At 44.3% G+C, this 18752-nt stretch overlaps 1 protein-coding gene across 5 annotated transcripts in view; it reads left to right on the top strand.

Annotated features, from left to right (window-relative positions):
* NDRG2 (NDRG family member 2) overlaps nt 1–5125 on the top strand; it is a 46078-nt gene extending 40953 nt beyond the window's left edge. For 3 of the 5 annotated variants that reach the window (XM_084805180.1, XM_084805184.1, XM_084805181.1), the window contains exons 14-15: nt 1442–1493; nt 3112–5123. In XM_084805180.1, coding sequence (XP_084661306.1) covers nt 1442–1493; nt 3112–3272 — 213 coding nt within the window. In that variant the 3' untranslated portion in view covers nt 3273–5123. Of the gene's footprint in view, nt 1–1441; nt 1494–2078; nt 2113–3111 lie in introns of all 5 variants that reach the window. The other 2 variants (XM_084805185.1, XM_084805182.1) reach the window with 2 other exon arrangements.
* Nucleotides 5126–18752: the final 13627 nt, after the last annotated feature.

The following is an 18752-nucleotide window of genomic DNA, read 5'->3' as shown; positions in this document are numbered from 1 at the left end:
TGAGTGAGTGAGTGTGTGTGTGTGTGTGTGAGAGAGAGAGGGAGAGAGATTGAAGGAAGTATAAGGCAATTACATGGGGTGTAATAAAATTTCAACCATTCTTTTTTATTATTATTAAAGAGTAAAACCACTTCTGGAGGGAGTCACTTGGAACTGGCGGGGGGGGGGGAGCAAGTGCTCAACCTATCCCTCCCTGCTGTTTCTCGGCTTCAAATGGCTCTCCCCAATCTTGCAGGATTCTGAATACATGATTTAGACTTACAAACATGTATCTGGAACAACGGCAGAGAAAAAAAAGTAGTTGGTATGGATTGGAGAAGTGGGCAGGGGAAGAGCTAAGCACCCCTTCACTTCTTTACTCAAAATTACCTTCTCCCCACACTGCAGTGAGAAAATGGGCTGTCAGACTTTTGTACACACATCTACATGTTGCGTGTAGTTAGGCCCACAATTTAATCTATGGCAAGATAGATCCTCTTTTGTATTTGTTGAGCACATAAACCAAACATCTAAACAACATATATTACAGAAGATGAATCAGTCCTTACTAACCAGAATAGCTTTCTTTTCTAAACTACATATCTATAGATGTTTAACTGGACCAAGTCATTTCTCCAGCCCTATTTGGGTATTCCCACCCCTTGAGTGATTAGAATCATAGAATAGTAGGATTAGTGTACACGTCATTTGCTGTCTCTACCCCTTGTGTCATGTCCCTGTCAGTATGGCCCACCATTACACCCAGGTTGGAGGGGAAGGTGTGAAGAAGGGACCCCTGTATATGCATAAGCTGTGCACATGATCTAGAACCCTATGTGATCACAGTTCTAAATCATATGGGGAACCTAGATGTGTAGCTCAGTAGGGAAAAAAATACAATAAAACATGCAGTTCTAGTAATATTTTCAATTGTCTTAAAACTGGAAGTAGGCTACTTGAAGCCGTTGCTTAACTGAACTATGTCAAGTATGCCAAACTTGGCTAAAAAGTCTTTGATGGACAATCCCTGTGAGTGGTGAATGATTTAGACTCTGGATGTGATCTTAAAGTAGTTGTAATTTGAGCTTTGGGAATTGGCATGCTTGGTTTGCTTGTTGTTTTGAAATACAAAACAAAAGGGAAACAATGGGGGGGATGGAATGGAGAGTAGGCTTTCTCCCAAAATGTGAGTAAATTGGTTAAATCGTTGCTTTTTAATAGATTGCATTGGAGAGGTTTTCATGCCAGCTACTTTTCTAAACATTGGGGGTTCTTCCCCTTCAAATATCCTAAGCATTAAAAAAACATTTATCTTTGGGGGTGGGGGGGAGAGAAGCAAGATTAGTTGAACAAAACATGGAACAGGTTTTGTCACACACACACCCCCGCCATTAGGCTTGCACACCTGTAACGTTTCCCTCTGTTCTTTCTCTCCCTCTCTCCCGTATCTTCCTTCCTTCAGCCTGGTAAACTGACGGAGGCTTTCAAATACTTCGTTCAAGGCATGGGATACAGTGAGTATTGGATCTGAGACCCCATGTCCCTCTCTACACCCCTCCAAGGGCATGAACTCCTGGAAGTGTTGAGCCCTATACTTCCATGTACCCCAGGTACTTCTATAACCCCGTGTGTGGCTTATTGTGACTACCTTGCCCATCTGTGGTTAGCATCAGAGGCTGAGAAGATTGGGGACTGCCACTTGGGCCCCAGGCACAATACGAGGTCCATGGGCCAAACATCAGCACTGCCATCTTGGTTCTTGCTTTTAGGGGGCTCTGAAAGCAGTGGCCACTGTCTCCACTTTGGCTAGGCCCTGCACCCAGAGTTCAGAGCCCCTTGCAATGACCCAGGGAGCTCTGAAGCACTGTCTCTGCTCATGTACGGAATCCCCTCCATCCTTTCTCAGCTGGGCCTCCCTCTCGTCCCCTCGACTTTTAAGAGGCCCTTTTGGACCAAACTGCATGATGCCCACCCCCCGCCCCAATGCTGGAACCACTCTGGCGTGACCCTTGAACAATAGCCAGCGGTGAATTCTCATTCTGAGGGGGATTTCCCCCTCCCCACTCTAGGCTGAGGTATCCTTTCCTGTTTCTCCTCAGTCCCTCATGTACTGGACAAGAAACTGAGTCAGGGGTCAGGTACCTTCTGTGGTATTTCTCCCCCACCACCCATAATCCTTTGACACACTCTCTCCCCAACATGTTTGCTCACCCCTCCCATGGCTCCCTCACGCCTGTGTGCACAACTCCTATTGGGAGACACTTGAGTTGTTTGCCGTGATGATGAGAAAGCAGAAGTGGCTTTATTTGGCTTTCCATGGCTACGCACCTACATCAAGAAGGCTGGTGTTGTGCCTTTGTATGATTGCATATAGGGGATGCCAACAGCTCTTTGTTCTGCTGGAAACCCTCGGTTTGCATTCCACAATAAATTTGCTCACATTATTAACATTTTATGCAAATAACCTCATTGTGTACGTATGATCCATTTGCACTTCCCATCTTGAATCTAGGATGGGTGGTTTTGCAGAATATCAGAGGGTGGGAACAGTGATGGTGTGCATCTTTGTTGTTTGGGGGGCAGCTTGCGAGGAAAGATGGGAATAAGGGACAAGGGTGGGGAAGGGAGCATGACTGCAGGCCCTGACTTCAGGATAACTGTGCACGTTCTGCTCTTGATCTGCAATCCCTGTAAGGTTTCTTACCCATGAGGGCTAGAAACTTGCTTTGTGGTCCTTCCCCTTCTGCACTGCATATGCACAGGGGAACCCCATAGGCTGCAACTGAGAGATGTTTCTTTCTCACCTTTAGTCAGCTCTGTGGGTCTCAAATGTGCCACCAAGGATGCTGAGGGTTTGAAGGAAACTGAGCCTTGTATCTGCATCCATATATAAATAAAACTGGCAATCCTAGACAATTCCCTGGTAGTTCAAGGCCCTTACTTTGTAACCAAATGTGCTCACTCCCACTTAGGCTTACATGTTGCAGTGGGGAGCAGGAGACGACGCTCACCTTGCACGGTGCCACTTGCCCCATAATTCACCAGCCTCAGAGAGAGGCCTTGGGGCAGGGGATAGGGCTCCCCACAGGCAAGCTGTTGATCTGACTGCCCGTTTCTCTCTCCTTCCCACAGTGGCCTCGTCCTGCATGACACGCCTGTCCCGCTCACGCACCGCCTCTCTGTCCAGTGCCGCCTCGGGGGACGGGAACCGCTCCCGCTCACGCACCCTGTCCCAGAGCAGCGAGGCGGGGGCACCCCAGCCGCCTGCCCCCACCATGGAAGTGTCCTGCTGAGCACCGGGCCAGGGGACAAGACCGCCTCCCACCTCTGAACAGGACTTCTGCAATCCCACAATGCACTCCGGCCGCTGGGCCACATGACGATCTCCCCTAATGGTACTAAACGTCCAGGGAGGCCCAGAGGGGATGCAGTTTTACTCTTTTTAAAACAAACATTAACTTCCCCCGACCCGTCCTTCTCACCCAACACATACACACCTCCCTTGCCAACCCTGCCCTCTTCTCCCCCATGACCTAAAACTAGTTAGGGTCAGTCCCTCAGTTTCTTTAGGGATTTTCAGCACCTAGAGAGGTATGGATAGAATACTCTCAAGTTTCTGACTTGTTAGACCATCAGCACTTCTTCTAAATTTTCTCTTTTGTCCACCATCCCTTTGCACACTGAGTTTTCCTTAACATGGGAGGTGTGAAGTATCGTCGGGCTTTTTTTTTTTTTGGTCTAAAATCATAACTAACCATTGTTCCTTCCCTTGATTTCTGAGTGATACGTTCTTGGAGTAGCCTGGATGGCCGGGCATTGAATTTGCCTTGCTAGCTCTCTTTGTCCCCTCTGGAGTGTACATAGGCAAAAGCAGGACCTCACAAGAGAGACACACAAGCCCCTATCAGGACTTGTATTGCTACTGTCATGCTGACAGAGTGCTCCTGAAATGAGAGTTGCTTTCCCTGCACCTGACCCACCCCATCTTTGTACCCTCCCACCCATTTTGTCTGCTTTGGTCTCATCTCCCAAGATTTCTATCCATCCATTCTGTCTGTCCTAGGAGGCTCGGGTTCCTTCTCAGAGCTTAGACAAATTCTGTTCTCCAATCCTACCTTAAAAGACATGACGTCCTCCATTTTTTCCACAACACTCTCTGCTTTTATTTTGTATCCTTCCCTTTCCCATACATATGTTCCTCCCTAGCCAAAGGCTACATTGCCTATTCGTTCTCTTCCCTCCCCTTCCCGCAACTTAAAACTAACCCTTTGTAGATGGTAGCCGCTTTGTGGTGTGCATGTACAGTTCCTGCTAAGACAGCAAGTGACGTTGGCGATTAGGGGCATTTGGGAGGCTGGGTGAGGCCGAAATTGGGGGGTGGGGGATGTTGGGGGCGGGTGGGATTGTTCCTCTTGGGATGTTTCAAGGGAATGCTGGGGGTGGGGGACGGCTGGGGGCTTGAGCCGGATTGCACTGTTGCCGCTGTGCCAGGCACAGGTGACAACAGGCTATGATTATGCTGGCTTCATATAATGAGATGAATGGAGGAGACTCCGACCATCACCAGCTGCAAATTTTTTGCAACAAGCGCTGACTCTGGTGGGTTCCGGCTGCTTGCTTTGAGCAGGGCTCTTGTAGTGCCGTGGAGGGTGAACTTTGCATCGGCTTATTCTGTAACGGGATTCCAACTGCATCAGTTTTCTGAATGTCACTGGCTGTATTAAAAAAAACACACCCTACATGTTTAGATAGTGTTTGCCACGTTGATCTCACAGAATAAGAAATCCAAAATAGATAAGGCAAAGTATTTTCTTTGGACCAGCTGTAGGTGAGGGTATTCCGTATGTAAGCTTTTGAGTGACACATTAATGCTTCATTGAGCTGTAAAGAACTCTGGAACCTAAAAGATGGTCCAGCTAGAAAGTCACCTTACTTCTTCCTAAAACCTGAATAGGCACTGGGGGTTAATGACTCAGCTGCCTGTATAAAGGGGCATTGTTTGACATGGGTTCCAGCTGGAATTTTAACTCCCGCATGTAATGGGATCCTGTTGTATTTGAGAATGTGTGGGCTCTGTTTTATTTTCCCCAGAGCAGTCGATGGTGAATCCCGACTCTTAACAATAAAGTCTCTAGAGAGGAATGAGTTTGTGCGTCTTTTCTTATGGCGGAGGTAGCCCATGAATGCAATACACCAGGCCCACGGGCCACTTCCCATGGGACTGGGAAGTTCACAGAGGACTGCGATAAAAATAAAACATACAAGTTGTCGGGCTGGGTGGGTCAGATCAATGATCAGCTTCGACGTTCCCATCTTCTTGGATGCCTCAGGGAAATTCACAAGCAAGGCAGGTTACTCCTTCTAAGCGAACTCAGCTGGTGAGTGACGACAGGTTTGTAGCCCAAATGGGGCCACTGGGAAACAAGAGGGAGGTGCTATTTCGGAAGTACAATTTTTTTTTAAAAAAAAAAACTAAGAAAGCACACCAAACACAGCCCAATAGGACTGAGGATATTCATTAGCTAAGAAATGTTGTCAGGTAGAAAAGAGAAATGGAAATGGGGTGGAGTGAAATGTTCTGCTTGCTGCCTGGAACCCTGAACAGGACTCCTGCTAGCCTTTTAAAGGGGGTTGGACAAATTCCTGCAGGAGAAGGCTATCAATGGCTACTAGTCCTGATGGCTATGTGCGACCTCCAGTACCAGAAGCAGTGAGCCTGTGTACCCCAGTTGTTGGGGAACATGGGTGGGAGGGTGCTGTTGTACTCATGCCCTGCTTGTGGGTTCCTGGTTGACAGCTGGTTGGCCACTGTGTGAACAGAATGCTGTACTAGATGGACCCTTGCTCTGCTCCAGCAGGGCTCTTCTTACATTCTAAAGTGAGGATACGCTACTCTTTTGTTGCAAGTCCCACTTGTAATACTTAGTACTTTCAGAATATTCACAAGCATTAGTCCAGTAATCGTTGCAACAGGCCCATAAGGTGGCTTCTGTATTATCATCTCCATATTGCATAGGAGGAGCTGAGGCTGAGATATATTATCATGCCTATGGGCACCTAGGATGCTTCCAGACTGAGGGCTGCTAGTGTTACCTGTTCAAAGGCATTGGGTAACTATTGAGTCTTTTTCTCCTTGAGTTTTCCACAGTAAAAAAAGGACAGGAGCAGCAGTGGGAAAACATAGGAGGGTTATGAGTGGAAGACTATTATGTCTGGACCCACTGTAACATTTTGTGAATGGGGGAGGTCGATGGTGCGGTAAAAGCCTCATCTGGGGATCACTCCTAGTACATTGGGGTCCAGGATGAGAGCTGACCCAGGCACTTTCTTGCCCACACTGTACATGCTTAACCAGAGCTACACTATATCATCTGCAGCTCTCTTTCTCTTTCCAGAGAAATCACAATCTGCTCTAGCTTTCTTGGCTCTGAGATTCTGAGTTAGATCCACAATCTGCCTTCTGCAAGAAAAAGGGCTTACTCACGGAAGGTCGCTTCACCTGATTTTTGGGGATCCCACAACAAAGCTTACCCCATTCAGTAGGACCTCCTGACTCTCTGTGTAGAATATTCAAGGGGCTGGATGGGCGGGGGAGAGTCCACTTCAGATAACACAGTTGATCCACCTCAAACCTGGCTCCAACCCAATATGTAGAGAAAACACATGGTTTGGTTGTGGACCAAATAATCTAAAATTAACCATTGCTCTCAACCATTAATGGGGATTAGAATTGCCACATTGCCAATGCATTGCCTTGAAAGGATGGGAAAATCCACTCATTTGCCACTTTTCACCAGATCTGAGAGGTTCGTATCTACATGCTACACAGAACAATGGCCCAACCAGATGTTATATGCATCGTTGGAGTCCGCAGACCAGTGATTACGATCTGTGTTTTTCGTTTTGCTTGTTTTGCTTTGAAGATCAGGACCTGGTATTCTGGGAGAGGGTGCTTAACTGTTTCCTCCCATACCACTCACCTACCCTGAAGGCTCTATTAGCAATGGAGTGGAAGAAAAATAGGGCAGGTGCTGTTCCTAGCTCTTCTTTTTTTGCCCAGGAAGCTTAATAGCAGTTTCAGGTGAGAGGAGTATTCAGATTGGAGGAAATATGTTTAAAAATACCCTGCCAGAGAACCAACTCCTTGATTTTAGCATCAGTCCTGTGGGGCAGGTCATTAGCAAAAAAACAAAAACGCCACAAAGAGCCATGGGAGATTAAGGATGCAATCCGATGCATGTTTAGACAGAAAAAAGTCCTGCAACTCCCAGCATTCGCCAGCCAGCCGTGCTGGCTGGGGAATGCTGGGAGTTGTAGACTCTTTTCAGTCTAAACATGCATAGGATTGCACCCTTAGACTCTTGTCTCACACCCCTGAGGAGGGAGACTAGAATGGTATCATACCATTCCAGGCTGAAAGTGTGTGGAGTCCAAGACTGGCCCAAGGCATTTTGCTGCCTGAGGCAAAGAGCAAGATTATGCCCACCCCTTCCCATTCGACATACTGAAGCTGATTGGATTTGTGGCGGAATCTTACTTCAACACTGGTGACACAACAGCATACTCCACCACACCTGAAGGCAGCAGGCAAGCTTAAGGCATGCAGGGCAGTTTGCAGGGCACAGTCACCGTTGCATTCCAGCACCTTGCCACTGCTCCTTGCCCCTGCCAGCATCTGCTTCTTGAGGCACCTGCCTCACTCTGCCTAATGGTAGGGCCAACTCCTATGGATCTTTCTTTTTCTTTTAATGCTCCCCCACAGAAAAAGCTTCCTGTGTGTACCAGACTTGGATTATTATTCTTATTTATGTGGGTGAGAATTCAAAAGGGCTGAAAGGGTACAGTCACCACCATTCTGCATAATGGTTTGGACCCAATGCCATCCCTTTGCCAGTGGAGCAGAAGCTGCTGGCAGGGCTTCCCCATCCTCTCCTCCCACCTGCAGTCCCCTGCACACCCTCCAAACTTGGGGGATTGTGGCACCCTCCCGATCAGATTTGGAGGGTGCACAGGGGGCTGCAGGTGGGAGGAGAGGAGGTGGAACTCCTGTTCCATCAGCAACTTTGGAATGACCAAGTCAGATCTAAGCCAGTATGTGGAATGGGCTCTTATGGGGCATTACAGGGTAACTATTCTGTGTTAAAAATTAAAGGCTCTTGCACATGCACCCACAGAAGGGCTTTTCAAGGCTCCCTGCTGGCAGAATTCCCCTTACAGGACTGTTTTCCATCCAAGCTTTCCTTCCAGTGGGGCTGACCTTTTACCATGAGCCAAAAGTGTTAATCTTTTCCTCTGCCATCCTGTGCCAGCAAGTTGCTCCAAGACCAAAACACCACTAAAACTGCCAAGTCCTCCCCGCTCCCCTTCCAAAAAGAAAAGAGGGTCAAAGCCTCTCATTGTTAGTTCCAGGGAACAAAAGGAGTGTCCCTCTTTGTGGAATGGGGAAGTTTTCAACCTGTCTCTGCAAACGCCTGGGCTCTCACCCCAGCTTGAGCCCATGTGACTGTGTCCAATGTTTTCACTATAAACTGAATGTGGGTCCCGTGTCTGCTTCAGCAAGGAAGCTGGAAGGCCTTTTGTTTGGAAAGGCAGCAACCTGAAGGGTTGAGACTGGAATGCAAAAGCAACATCCTCTAAGGCTGAAGCCACACTACCCATTGCAAGGCCAGCCCCTTTGAAAGTGTTTGTTAGGCCATGGGGGAAAACAAGCCTCCTCCACTTCTCCAACTCCTATGCCCAAACCAGCTCTAGTCAGGTGTATTTACATAGTGTGTGTATGTGTGTGGGGTGTGTGTCTCCAAATGCACATGCCACTGTAAGTAATTAAATGTGGATAGACAAACATCCACATTGGTCTGCGCAGCCTAACATGCAGTTGATTCAGCCTGCAGATGTGCACTCTACTGCCAATGTCTAGCTGCATGGCATTATTTTCAGCTGGATGCCCATCCTAATACATATATGCAACCTGGAGGAACTATTCACAGGTAACTACATGCAAATAGAGTTGAATTGGGAATTAGGCTCCTCCCAAATATGATGCTACAATTAGGTTTTCCATAATATATTTGGTGGGAAATCAAGCACAGAGTTAAATGCTCTTAAACTTGTTGGCTTGGTCCCGCAGTTACTCTTCATTGTAATAGAATCCCCATCCATCAACACCCACCCCCATCTGCAGCTCCCCACGCTACTTCCTATGCCATTCCTAAGGGTCCTACAAACCCCAGGAGCAGATTTTGGGAAAGGGGCACAGAGGCAAGGGGTGGCAGGAAATCAAAGCTCCAGTCTGTGAACATGTACTCAAGTTAAAAGTTCACAGAAGGATCCAAGCTATTGAAATCAATGGGTTGGATCCAAACTTATACTTAGAGTAGATCCGCTGAAATCAATGGGATTTAAGGTAGTCATGTTCAACTATGTATGTAGTTTGTATGTATGTATGTATGAGTATGACTATACAGTCAGTAAAAACAAGACCTGGAGCTGACTGTAGTTCAGATCACGAACTTCTTATTGCACAATTTAGAATCAGACTAAACAGAATAGGGAAGACCCACAGATCAGTTAGATATGAGCTCACTAATATTCCTCATGAATATGCAGTGGAGGTGAAGAATAGATTTAAGGGACTAGATGTAGTAGATTTAGTAGGAAGCTGTGGCATGGGCTGGTCCATGAAGTCACGAAGAGTCGGAAGCGACTGAACGAATAAACAACAAAAGTCTAAATCAAACCCTGTAGGTTTAAACTTGCTTCATTCTGTGTTCAATTGTGGCCTTTGTGTTAGATGTTCTCTCTGAACTGCGGCTACACATATCAAACAATGTATCAGATCAACACCTTAATGTTCTATCTTCAAATATTTGGTATCCAAGTGAATTCCAATGCCATGAGATGGGCTCAAATGTACTTTTCATGTCAACTGTGGAAACTACTGTTGTTAACTGATTAAATACTTTTAAGTGATTAATCATGTTTTTAATCCATTAGTCAGACAATTACGTTGTTATATTCCCCAAACCTCAGTATAGGTATAATTTGAAAATATTAAAGGAAGCGTAAGTTAACATAGTGTTGGACTTAGAGTATGCATGACTATTATTATTATAATTATTATTATTATTATTTATATCCCACCTTTTTCCCAATACTGGGACTAACTTAATGACTAACTGAAGTTCCATTGATTTCAGTGGGTCTACTCTAAATATGACTAAAACTGGGTCCAGCCCTTACAATTTAATAACAGCAATTCATTGTTAGAAGAAAAAACCTCTCTAACTTTATCTTCCATTCTGACTGATTCTAGCAACACACCAGAATCAAAATATCTTCAAATACAAAACAAATCAGGCTTCTAATTGTAGACAGACTGATTAGTTAATAAATCTACTGATGAAACCAGTTAAGCCTGCAGTTCTGAGTGCTTCAAGTAAGCCCCTTGGAACTTACTTCTGTTGGAGTTTAATCCTATACACATTGACTCAAAAGTAAACTGTAACAGTGGTAGCCCCAATGGAAAGACCGCCCCCCCCCACACACACACCTTCACCCTCTAGCTTCCATCTTTTCCTGAGCTTCTTCTCTCATTCTGGTGTGGAAGATACAAGAAAGGTTTGCTTTCAAAAATGCTAGGAACTTGAGTTTACTGCTTGCAGTAAAATGCTTGTTGGGATGTGTTGCAGAAAAACCAATGTCCTATTAAAGAGCTAATCAAATTATGAAGGCAGGGGGAAGCTTCAGAACTCAAACCCTAATTAGGGACATTCACCAGATGACATACGGACTGAAGTAACTGTTACTGCAAACCCCCCCACAAAAAAACAGCTGATGTGGACACACCACATCAGAAGATGGGAGAGCAGAATGAGCATGTTTTTGACTCAGGAATATCTAGGGATGGCGGAGAATTCCGCCACGGATTTCAGTGAGGCCAAATGCACTGGCATTCAGCCCCCCGATATCTGTGGCGGAATGGCCTGCCCCCCCTGCCCCCCCGCGGATTCCCCCCGGGACGAAGCTTACCTGGGGTGGATGTTCCGAACGGCGGCGGCTCTGGCTCTGGCGGCTGGTCTTTCGATTGGCTGCCGCAGCCGCCATTTGCATCCTGGTCTTTGCCATGATAGGCTACGTACGTATTTACATAGCCTATCACGGCAAGCCAAGCCAAGCCAAAAAAAAAAAGGCGTACGCAAATGGCAGCGGCTACGGCGGCTGCCATTTGCGTTCCCTATTTTTTGCCGTTTTAGCCTACGTAAATATTTACATAGGTTATTACAGCGAAAAAAAAAGGGGGACGCAAATAGCGTTGTGGGCGCTATTTGCGTTCCTTTTTTTCCTGCAGTTTTAGCCTACGTAAATATTTACCTAAGTTATTATGGCGAAAAACAAAGGAATGCAAATAGCGCCCACTACGCTATTTGCGTTCCCCTTTTTTTTGCCGTAATAGCCTACATAAATATTTACGTAAGATAAAACGGCAAAAAATAGGGAACGCAAATGGCGGCCGCCATAGCCGCTGCCATTTGCATACGCTGTTTGTTTGTTTTTTGCCCAGCCATGATAGGCTACGTAAATACTTACGTAGCCTATCACGGCAGCCTGGCTGGATGCAAATGGTGGCCACTACAGTGGCCGCCATTTGCGTCTGCAGCAGCCCGTCCGGGGCTGGAACTCCGGCTGTGGACGGCCCTGGCCACTCCGTGGAGCGGAGCCGGCCAGGCAGGATTCCGGGGGGGGGAGGACCGGATCGCCTCCCCCCCCATTGAGGATTCTGGAGGGAGGGATGGAACGCCTCCCCCCTACAGTGAATCAATTCCGCAAAAGGTAAGTGACTTTCGTACATCCCTAGGAATATCCATGGGTGTTGGTGATAGGCTGCTGCTCTCTGCTGGCCACTATGGAAACTGCACAGCAAAAGTGCTTATAGACTAACCTTCTCCAACCTGGTACCCTCCAGATGGGTTGGACTTCAATTCCCACAATTCCCAGCCAGCATTGACAGAACATAAAACGTATCTATATACAATCATCACATCACTCTTAATAAATGAAGGGAGGGAGGGAGGGAGGGAGGGAGCGAAAGGATTTGACACTTCTATTTCAAATATATATGCTAATATAAGCAGTCCATATACCTAAATAAGGATCCATATAAAATTGATCACTGTAAGATACATGGTCAAATATAGCAAGAGCTGTAAGATCTTCAAACCACTGAATGATAGGTTATGGGTGTTTATCCTTCCAAGCTTGAAGTAAGAGTCTCTTTGCAACCATAAGGGCTCTCAGTGTCCACTTTTGCTGTCCGTCTGTTAATCCCCACATCACAAGAATATAATTGAAATGTGCATGAACATCCAATATTATAACAGATTTTTCAAGAACACAATTTATATGAGCAATGACTTCCAGCCAAAAAGAAGCCACTACGCAATATGCCCACCTTATATGCCTCAATGAGGCATTGTCCACATTGCATCGCCAGCATCCGGCAGAGCTAGCCAGCTTCTTCTTAACAAGCCTCTGTGGTGTCCAATATATGTTAAACATCCTTTTTTGTTGAGCCAGAAATGGTACATATGGAAGCTAAGGAAACTTTCCACTGCTTAAATGGTATAGAGCATTCTAATTCCTTATTCCATTAGTCTCTGACCTTCTGAACATCTACATTACTACATTCCAAAACATGGTTATAAACAGCTATTGTAGGCTTAGCTTTCTATACAGAACAAATATACCGCCAACTAGCATTAGATGTTAAGTAATACCTAATACATAATTCTGATAATGGTAAAAACTCATCGTCCAATCCTATTAACTGATCTGAAGTATAAATTCCACTATCAGCCCAATTCTTCCACATAAAAGGCTTGCCTCTCTGTTTTCAAGACTGGATTCTCCCATAGAGTTAATTTAGCATGAGAATATGGATCAAACTGCAGCTGAAGAGACATTATATGAGACAAGTCTTACTCACTGCTAAAATTGCTAGCAGACCATTTTCTTTTTTAAATATACCTAGATCCTAACCACAGCCAGCCAGAAAGGGGTGCCAAATAAGTTGCCTCCAAAACAACCCATGGTGGAGTATTAAAAGAAAAAGATATTTTCCAATCACTGGTATGAGTTAACAAGTAACCCTTATGATATAAACTAAGATCTGGAAAACTAAAACCTCCCGCCTTGCTCGGTAACTACATTCTCTTAAGTGAAAAAAGGGGAGGAGGCCCTCCCCCCACAATAAACTTCCGAAATGCTGCATAAAGTTTTTGAAAACAGATTTAGGAAATGTATAATCAAATATTATGTAGTACATAAATTACCTGTGGCAAGACATTCATCTTAAGTATGTTAACCTTACTCCAAGAACTTAAATTAAGTACCTTTCCAAGTCAAGAGATATTTCCACCAGTAACACACTTATCTTCAGTTTAACCATTTGAGAAATATCTCTAGGCACCAATATACCAAGATACTTTATCACTTCTGGACACCAATGAACTCGCCATTTAGTAACCACATTGGGTGTCTTGATGCTACCTAAAGGTAAAGGTAAAGGTGTCCCCAACCAGTCATGTCCGACTCTAGGGTGCGGTGCTCATCCCCGTTTCTAAGCCGAAGAGCCAGCGCTGTCCGAAGATGCTTCCGTGGTCATGTGGCGGCATGACTGAACACCGAGGTGCACGGAACGCTGTTACCTTTCCCGCCGAGGCGGTACCTATTTATCTACTTGCAATTTCTTGCTTTCAAACTGCTAGGTTGGCAGGAGCTGGGACTGAGGACGGGAGCTCACTCCGTCATGCGGCACTCGGGTCTCGAACTGCTGTCCTGCCGACCGTCCGGTCTGCAGTTCAGTGTCTTAACCACTAAGCCACCACGGCCCCCTTGATGCTACCTACAGGCCTGAATTCAGGTTTTGACCAATTAATATTATAATCCAAAAGTGTACCAAAGGTATCAATTAATCTTACTAATTTTGGTATAGAAGACTCTAACATACTGATGAATAACAACAAATCATCTACATATAAAGCTGCTTTATATTCAGCCTGCTCTTGCACAAAACCATACATGTCTCTGCTTTGCCTAATTGCACACGCCGAAGTTTCCAAGCACAAATCAAATACCAAGGGAGACAGAAGACAGTCTTGCCTTGTGCCCTGCTCCAAACTCCCCCCCACATTTTTATTGTGAATTTCAACAAACAAAACAAAGAAAAAAAACATAAAACCAAAGAGAAAAAAGTATAACAACATTCTAAGCCCCTCAGTTTCGAATTATTACAATATTCTAAAAAAAAAAGAAAAAAAAGAAAATCTAGGTCACACATAAACTTCAGTAAAAGCAGACCAAATATCCATATATAAGTCCATTTACAAGTTACGCCTATATACCACTCTTTCAAATGCTGCTAGCATTGTTAAGTCTTCAATTCATTGCATTATGGGCGGTGAGCTTTTATCCTTCCAGTATCGTAGTATCACTCTTTTAGCAACCAAGAGGGCATGAACAATCCATTTACACTTACCATGTGTTACATTCCAAGAAGCAGGTTAGTAATTTAAAAGAACATTTACATCAGTAAATATCAAAGAGCTTTCCAATACAAAATTTATCTGTATAATAACTTCCTCCCAAAAGGAGACAACTATCGGGCATTTCCAAAACGTATGAATAAGAAAAGCATTGACTGTACTGCACCTCCAACAGTCAGCCAAATTTGACAAACCTTTATTAAAAAGTCGTTGTGGCGTCCAACAGACCCGAAACAAAAGTTCTTGCTGAATGAGACGTAACCGAAGATCTGTTGAAATATCTGATACAGATGCCAAAATGGCAGTCCACTGATTAAACAAAATAGGATGGTCCTGTTCTATTCCTGCTGTAAACCCCTTGTATCATATTTATTCTTTAATAATAAATATTTATAAACATGAATCGTAGGTCGATATATCTGATCAGCTTCAATTAGTATTTCCAGTAGTGAAGGAGACTCCGAAGCAGTAAAAACAGCAGGACCGATCTAGACACCAACAAATGTTTCCATTGCAAATATTGCCATGCCGGTGTAGCAGGCAAATCAAATTGGTCTCGCAAAGTTGAGAATAAGAACTCACCCCCACTAATTGATCCAAGGTAAAAATAATTTTATCTGTCCAGGTCTGCCATAAAAACATTTTCTTTTCAATTCTTAAATCTGGATTTCTTCATAAAGTCAATTTATCATGGGGAATGTCAAGATTAAATATAGACATTTTGGGTGTCAGTGAACTGAAATGGACTGGAATGGGCCACTTTACATCAAATGACCACCAGATCTACTACTGTGGACAAGAGGACCACAGAAGAAATGGAGTAGCCTTCATAATTAATAACAAAGTGGCTAAAGCAGTGCTTGGATACAATCCAAAAAATGACAGAATGATCTCAATTCGAATTCAGGGTAAGCCATTTAACATCACAGTGATCCAAATATACGCCCCAACCACAGATGCTGAAGAAGCAGAAGTAGATCAGTTCTGTGAGGATCTGCAGGACCTACTGGATAGTACGCCAAACAAAGATGTTATTTTCATTACAGGAGACTGGAATGCTAAGGTGGGTAGTCAAACGACACTTGGAATTACAGGCAAGCATGGTCTGGGAGAACAAAATGAAGCAGGACATAGGCTGATAGAATTTTGCCAAGACAACTCACTGTGCATAACAAACACTCTCTTCCAACAACCTAAGAGACGACTTTATACATGGACTTCACCAGATGGTCCACACCAAAATCAGATTGACTACATCCTTTGTAGCCAAAGGTGGCGGACATCTATGCAGTTGGTCTAAACAAGACCTGGAGCTGACTGTAGTTCAGATCACGAACTTCTTATTGCCCAATTTAGAATCAGACTAATGAGAATAGGGAAGACCCACAGATCAGTGAGATATGAGCTCACTAATCTTCCTAATGAATATGCAGTGGAGGTGAAGAATAGATTTAAGGGACTAGATTTAGTAGATAGGGTCCCGGAAGAACTATGGACAGAAGTTCGCAACATTGTTCAGGAGGCAGCAACAAAAAACGTCCCGAAGAAAAAGAAAACCAAGAAGGCAAGATGTCTGTCTGTTGAGACACTGGAAGCAGCCCAAGAAAGAAGGAAAGCAAAAGGTAACAGTGATAGGGGGAGATATGCCCAATTAAATGCAAAATTCCAGAGGTTAGCCAGAAGAGATAAGGAATTATTTTTAAACAAGCAATGCGCGGAAGCGGAAGAAGATAATAGAATAGGAAGGACAAGAGACCTCTTCCAGAACATTAGAAACATCAGAGGTAAATTCCAGGCAAAAATGGGTGTGATCAAAAACAAAGATGGCAAGGACCTAACAGAAGCAGAAGAGATCAAGAAAAGGTGGCAAGAATATACGGAAGATCTGTATAGGAAGGATAATAATATCGGGGATAGATTTGATGGTGTGGTCAGTGAGCTAGAGCCAGACTTCCTGAAGAGTGAGGTTGAATGGGCCTTAAGAAGCACTGCTAATAACAAGGCAGCAGGAGATGACAGTATCCCGGCTGAACTGTTTAAAATCTTGCAAGATGATGCTGTCAAGGTGATGCATGCCATATGCCAGCAAATTTGGAAAACACAAGAATGGCCAACAGATTGGAAAAAATCTACTTATATCCCCATACCAAAAAAGGGAAACACTAAAGTATGTTCAAACTATCAAACAGTGGCACTTATTTCACATGCCAGTAAGGTAATGCTCAAGATCTTGCAAGGTAGAGTCCAACAATTCATGGAAAGAGAATTGCCAGATGTACAAGCTGGGTTTAGAAAAGGCAGAGGAACTAGAGACCAAATTGCAATATCCGCTGGATAATGGAGAAAGCCAGGGAGTTTCAGAAAAACATCTATTTCTGTTTCATTGACTATTCTAAAGCCTTTGACTGTGTGGATCATAACAAATTGTGGCAAGTTCTTGGTGGTATGGGGATACCAAGTCATCTTGTCTGCCTCCTAAGGAATCTGTATAACGACCAAGTAGCAATGGTAAGAACAGACCACGGAACGGACTAATTTAAGATTGGGAAAGGAGTACGGTAGGGTTGTATACTCTCACCCTACCTATTCAACTTGCATTTAGAACACATCATGCGACGTGCTGGGCTTGATGAAGCCAAGGCTGGAGTTAAAATCGCTGGAAGAAACATTAACCATCTCCGATATGCAGATGATACAACTTTGATGGCTGAAAGTGAGGAGGAGCTGAGGAACCTCATGACGAAGGTGAAAGAAGACAGTGCAAAAGCTGGGTTGCAGTTAAACCTCAAAAAAGCAAGATTATGGCAACCAGCTTGATTGATAACTGGCAAATAGAGGGAGAAAACGTGGAGGCAGTGACAGGCTTTGTCTTTCTAGTCGCAAAGATTACTGCAGACGCTGACTGCAGCCAGGAAATCAGAAGATGTTTACTTCTTGGGAGGACAGCAATGACAAATCTTGATAAAATAGTTAAGAGTAGAGACATCACACTGACAACAAAGGTCCACATAGTTAAAGCAATAGTATTCCCCATAGTAACCTATGGCTGCGAGAGCTGGACCATAAAGAAGGCTGAGTGAAGGAAGATAGATGCTTTTGAACTATGGTGCTGGAGGAAAATTCTGAGAGTGCCTTGGACTGCAAGAAGATCAAACAGTCCATACTCCAGGAAATAAAGCCAGACTGCTCACTTGAGGGAATGATATTAAAGGCAAAACTGAAGTACTTTGGCCACATAATGAGAAGACAGGATACCCTGGAGAAGGTGCCGATGCTAGGGAAAGTGGAAGGCAAAAGGAAGAGGGGCCGAACAAGGGCAAGATGTTTGGATGATATTCTGGAGGTGACGGACTCGACCTTGGGGGAGCTGGAGTGGCAACGGCTGACAGGAAGCTGTGGTGTGGGCTGGTCCATGAAGTCATGAAGAGTCGGAAGCGACTGACCAAATAAACAACAACAACAAGCATGGGAAAATGGGTCAAACTGAAATTGACATGACATTATAAGCCCCACTTCTCTAACTGCCAAAATTGTGGGAGGAGCTCTGTCTGCCGTAATATGCTGAGAATCTAATTCCATCCATTTAAAGAGAGGATCCAGACAAGAAGATTCCAACACTGACCAAGGTGGAAAATCTAATCTAAGTGGAAAAGACCAAAATTTAGTACAATTCAGCAAATAGGCCCAATGGTACATAGCTAGAACAGGAAAACTGAACCCGTCTTCCTTAATTGGATGTTGCATCCTTTTCAAAGATATTCTTGGTGGAAAGGAACCCACCAAAAATTTACGAAACAAAGCATTAAGTTTTTGGAAATATTTGCTGCGTATAAGCGCAAACTGAAGAAGCCTGAAATTTTCCAGTTATATTTGGTTGGATTCATGGTTGCATTGTCAGATCCTTCCTCTCTCCTTTTTCTGTTAAAAATGTAACATTCCAATAAGTTTTTGGCAGTTTGTGGTGGGGAAAATGTTTCACAGGGATTTTAAAAACTTTAAAATCTCCCCCCGCCAATCATTTTACAAATAAAATGGAAATGGGGAAAAAAGAGATTTGTAGCATTTGCTTGACTACTATTATTTATTTAAAACTTTTCTATCCCTCCTTTCATCAACAGAGCTCAAGGCAGCTGATGACAATAAATTAAAATAATTGTAACAGAAGAATTAATCTAGTTATATTCTATCAGCATGAAGCTAAAGGACAAAATGGAATCTCTTGTCATTGCGAGG

Source organism: Heloderma suspectum, chromosome 6, assembly GCF_057233095.1.
Source record: "Heloderma suspectum isolate Gila_16-S chromosome 6, 16-S_ref, whole genome shotgun sequence".
Taxonomy (NCBI): Eukaryota; Metazoa; Chordata; class Lepidosauria; order Squamata; family Helodermatidae; genus Heloderma; species Heloderma suspectum.
This window is presented reverse-complemented; position numbering and strand designations above follow the sequence as displayed.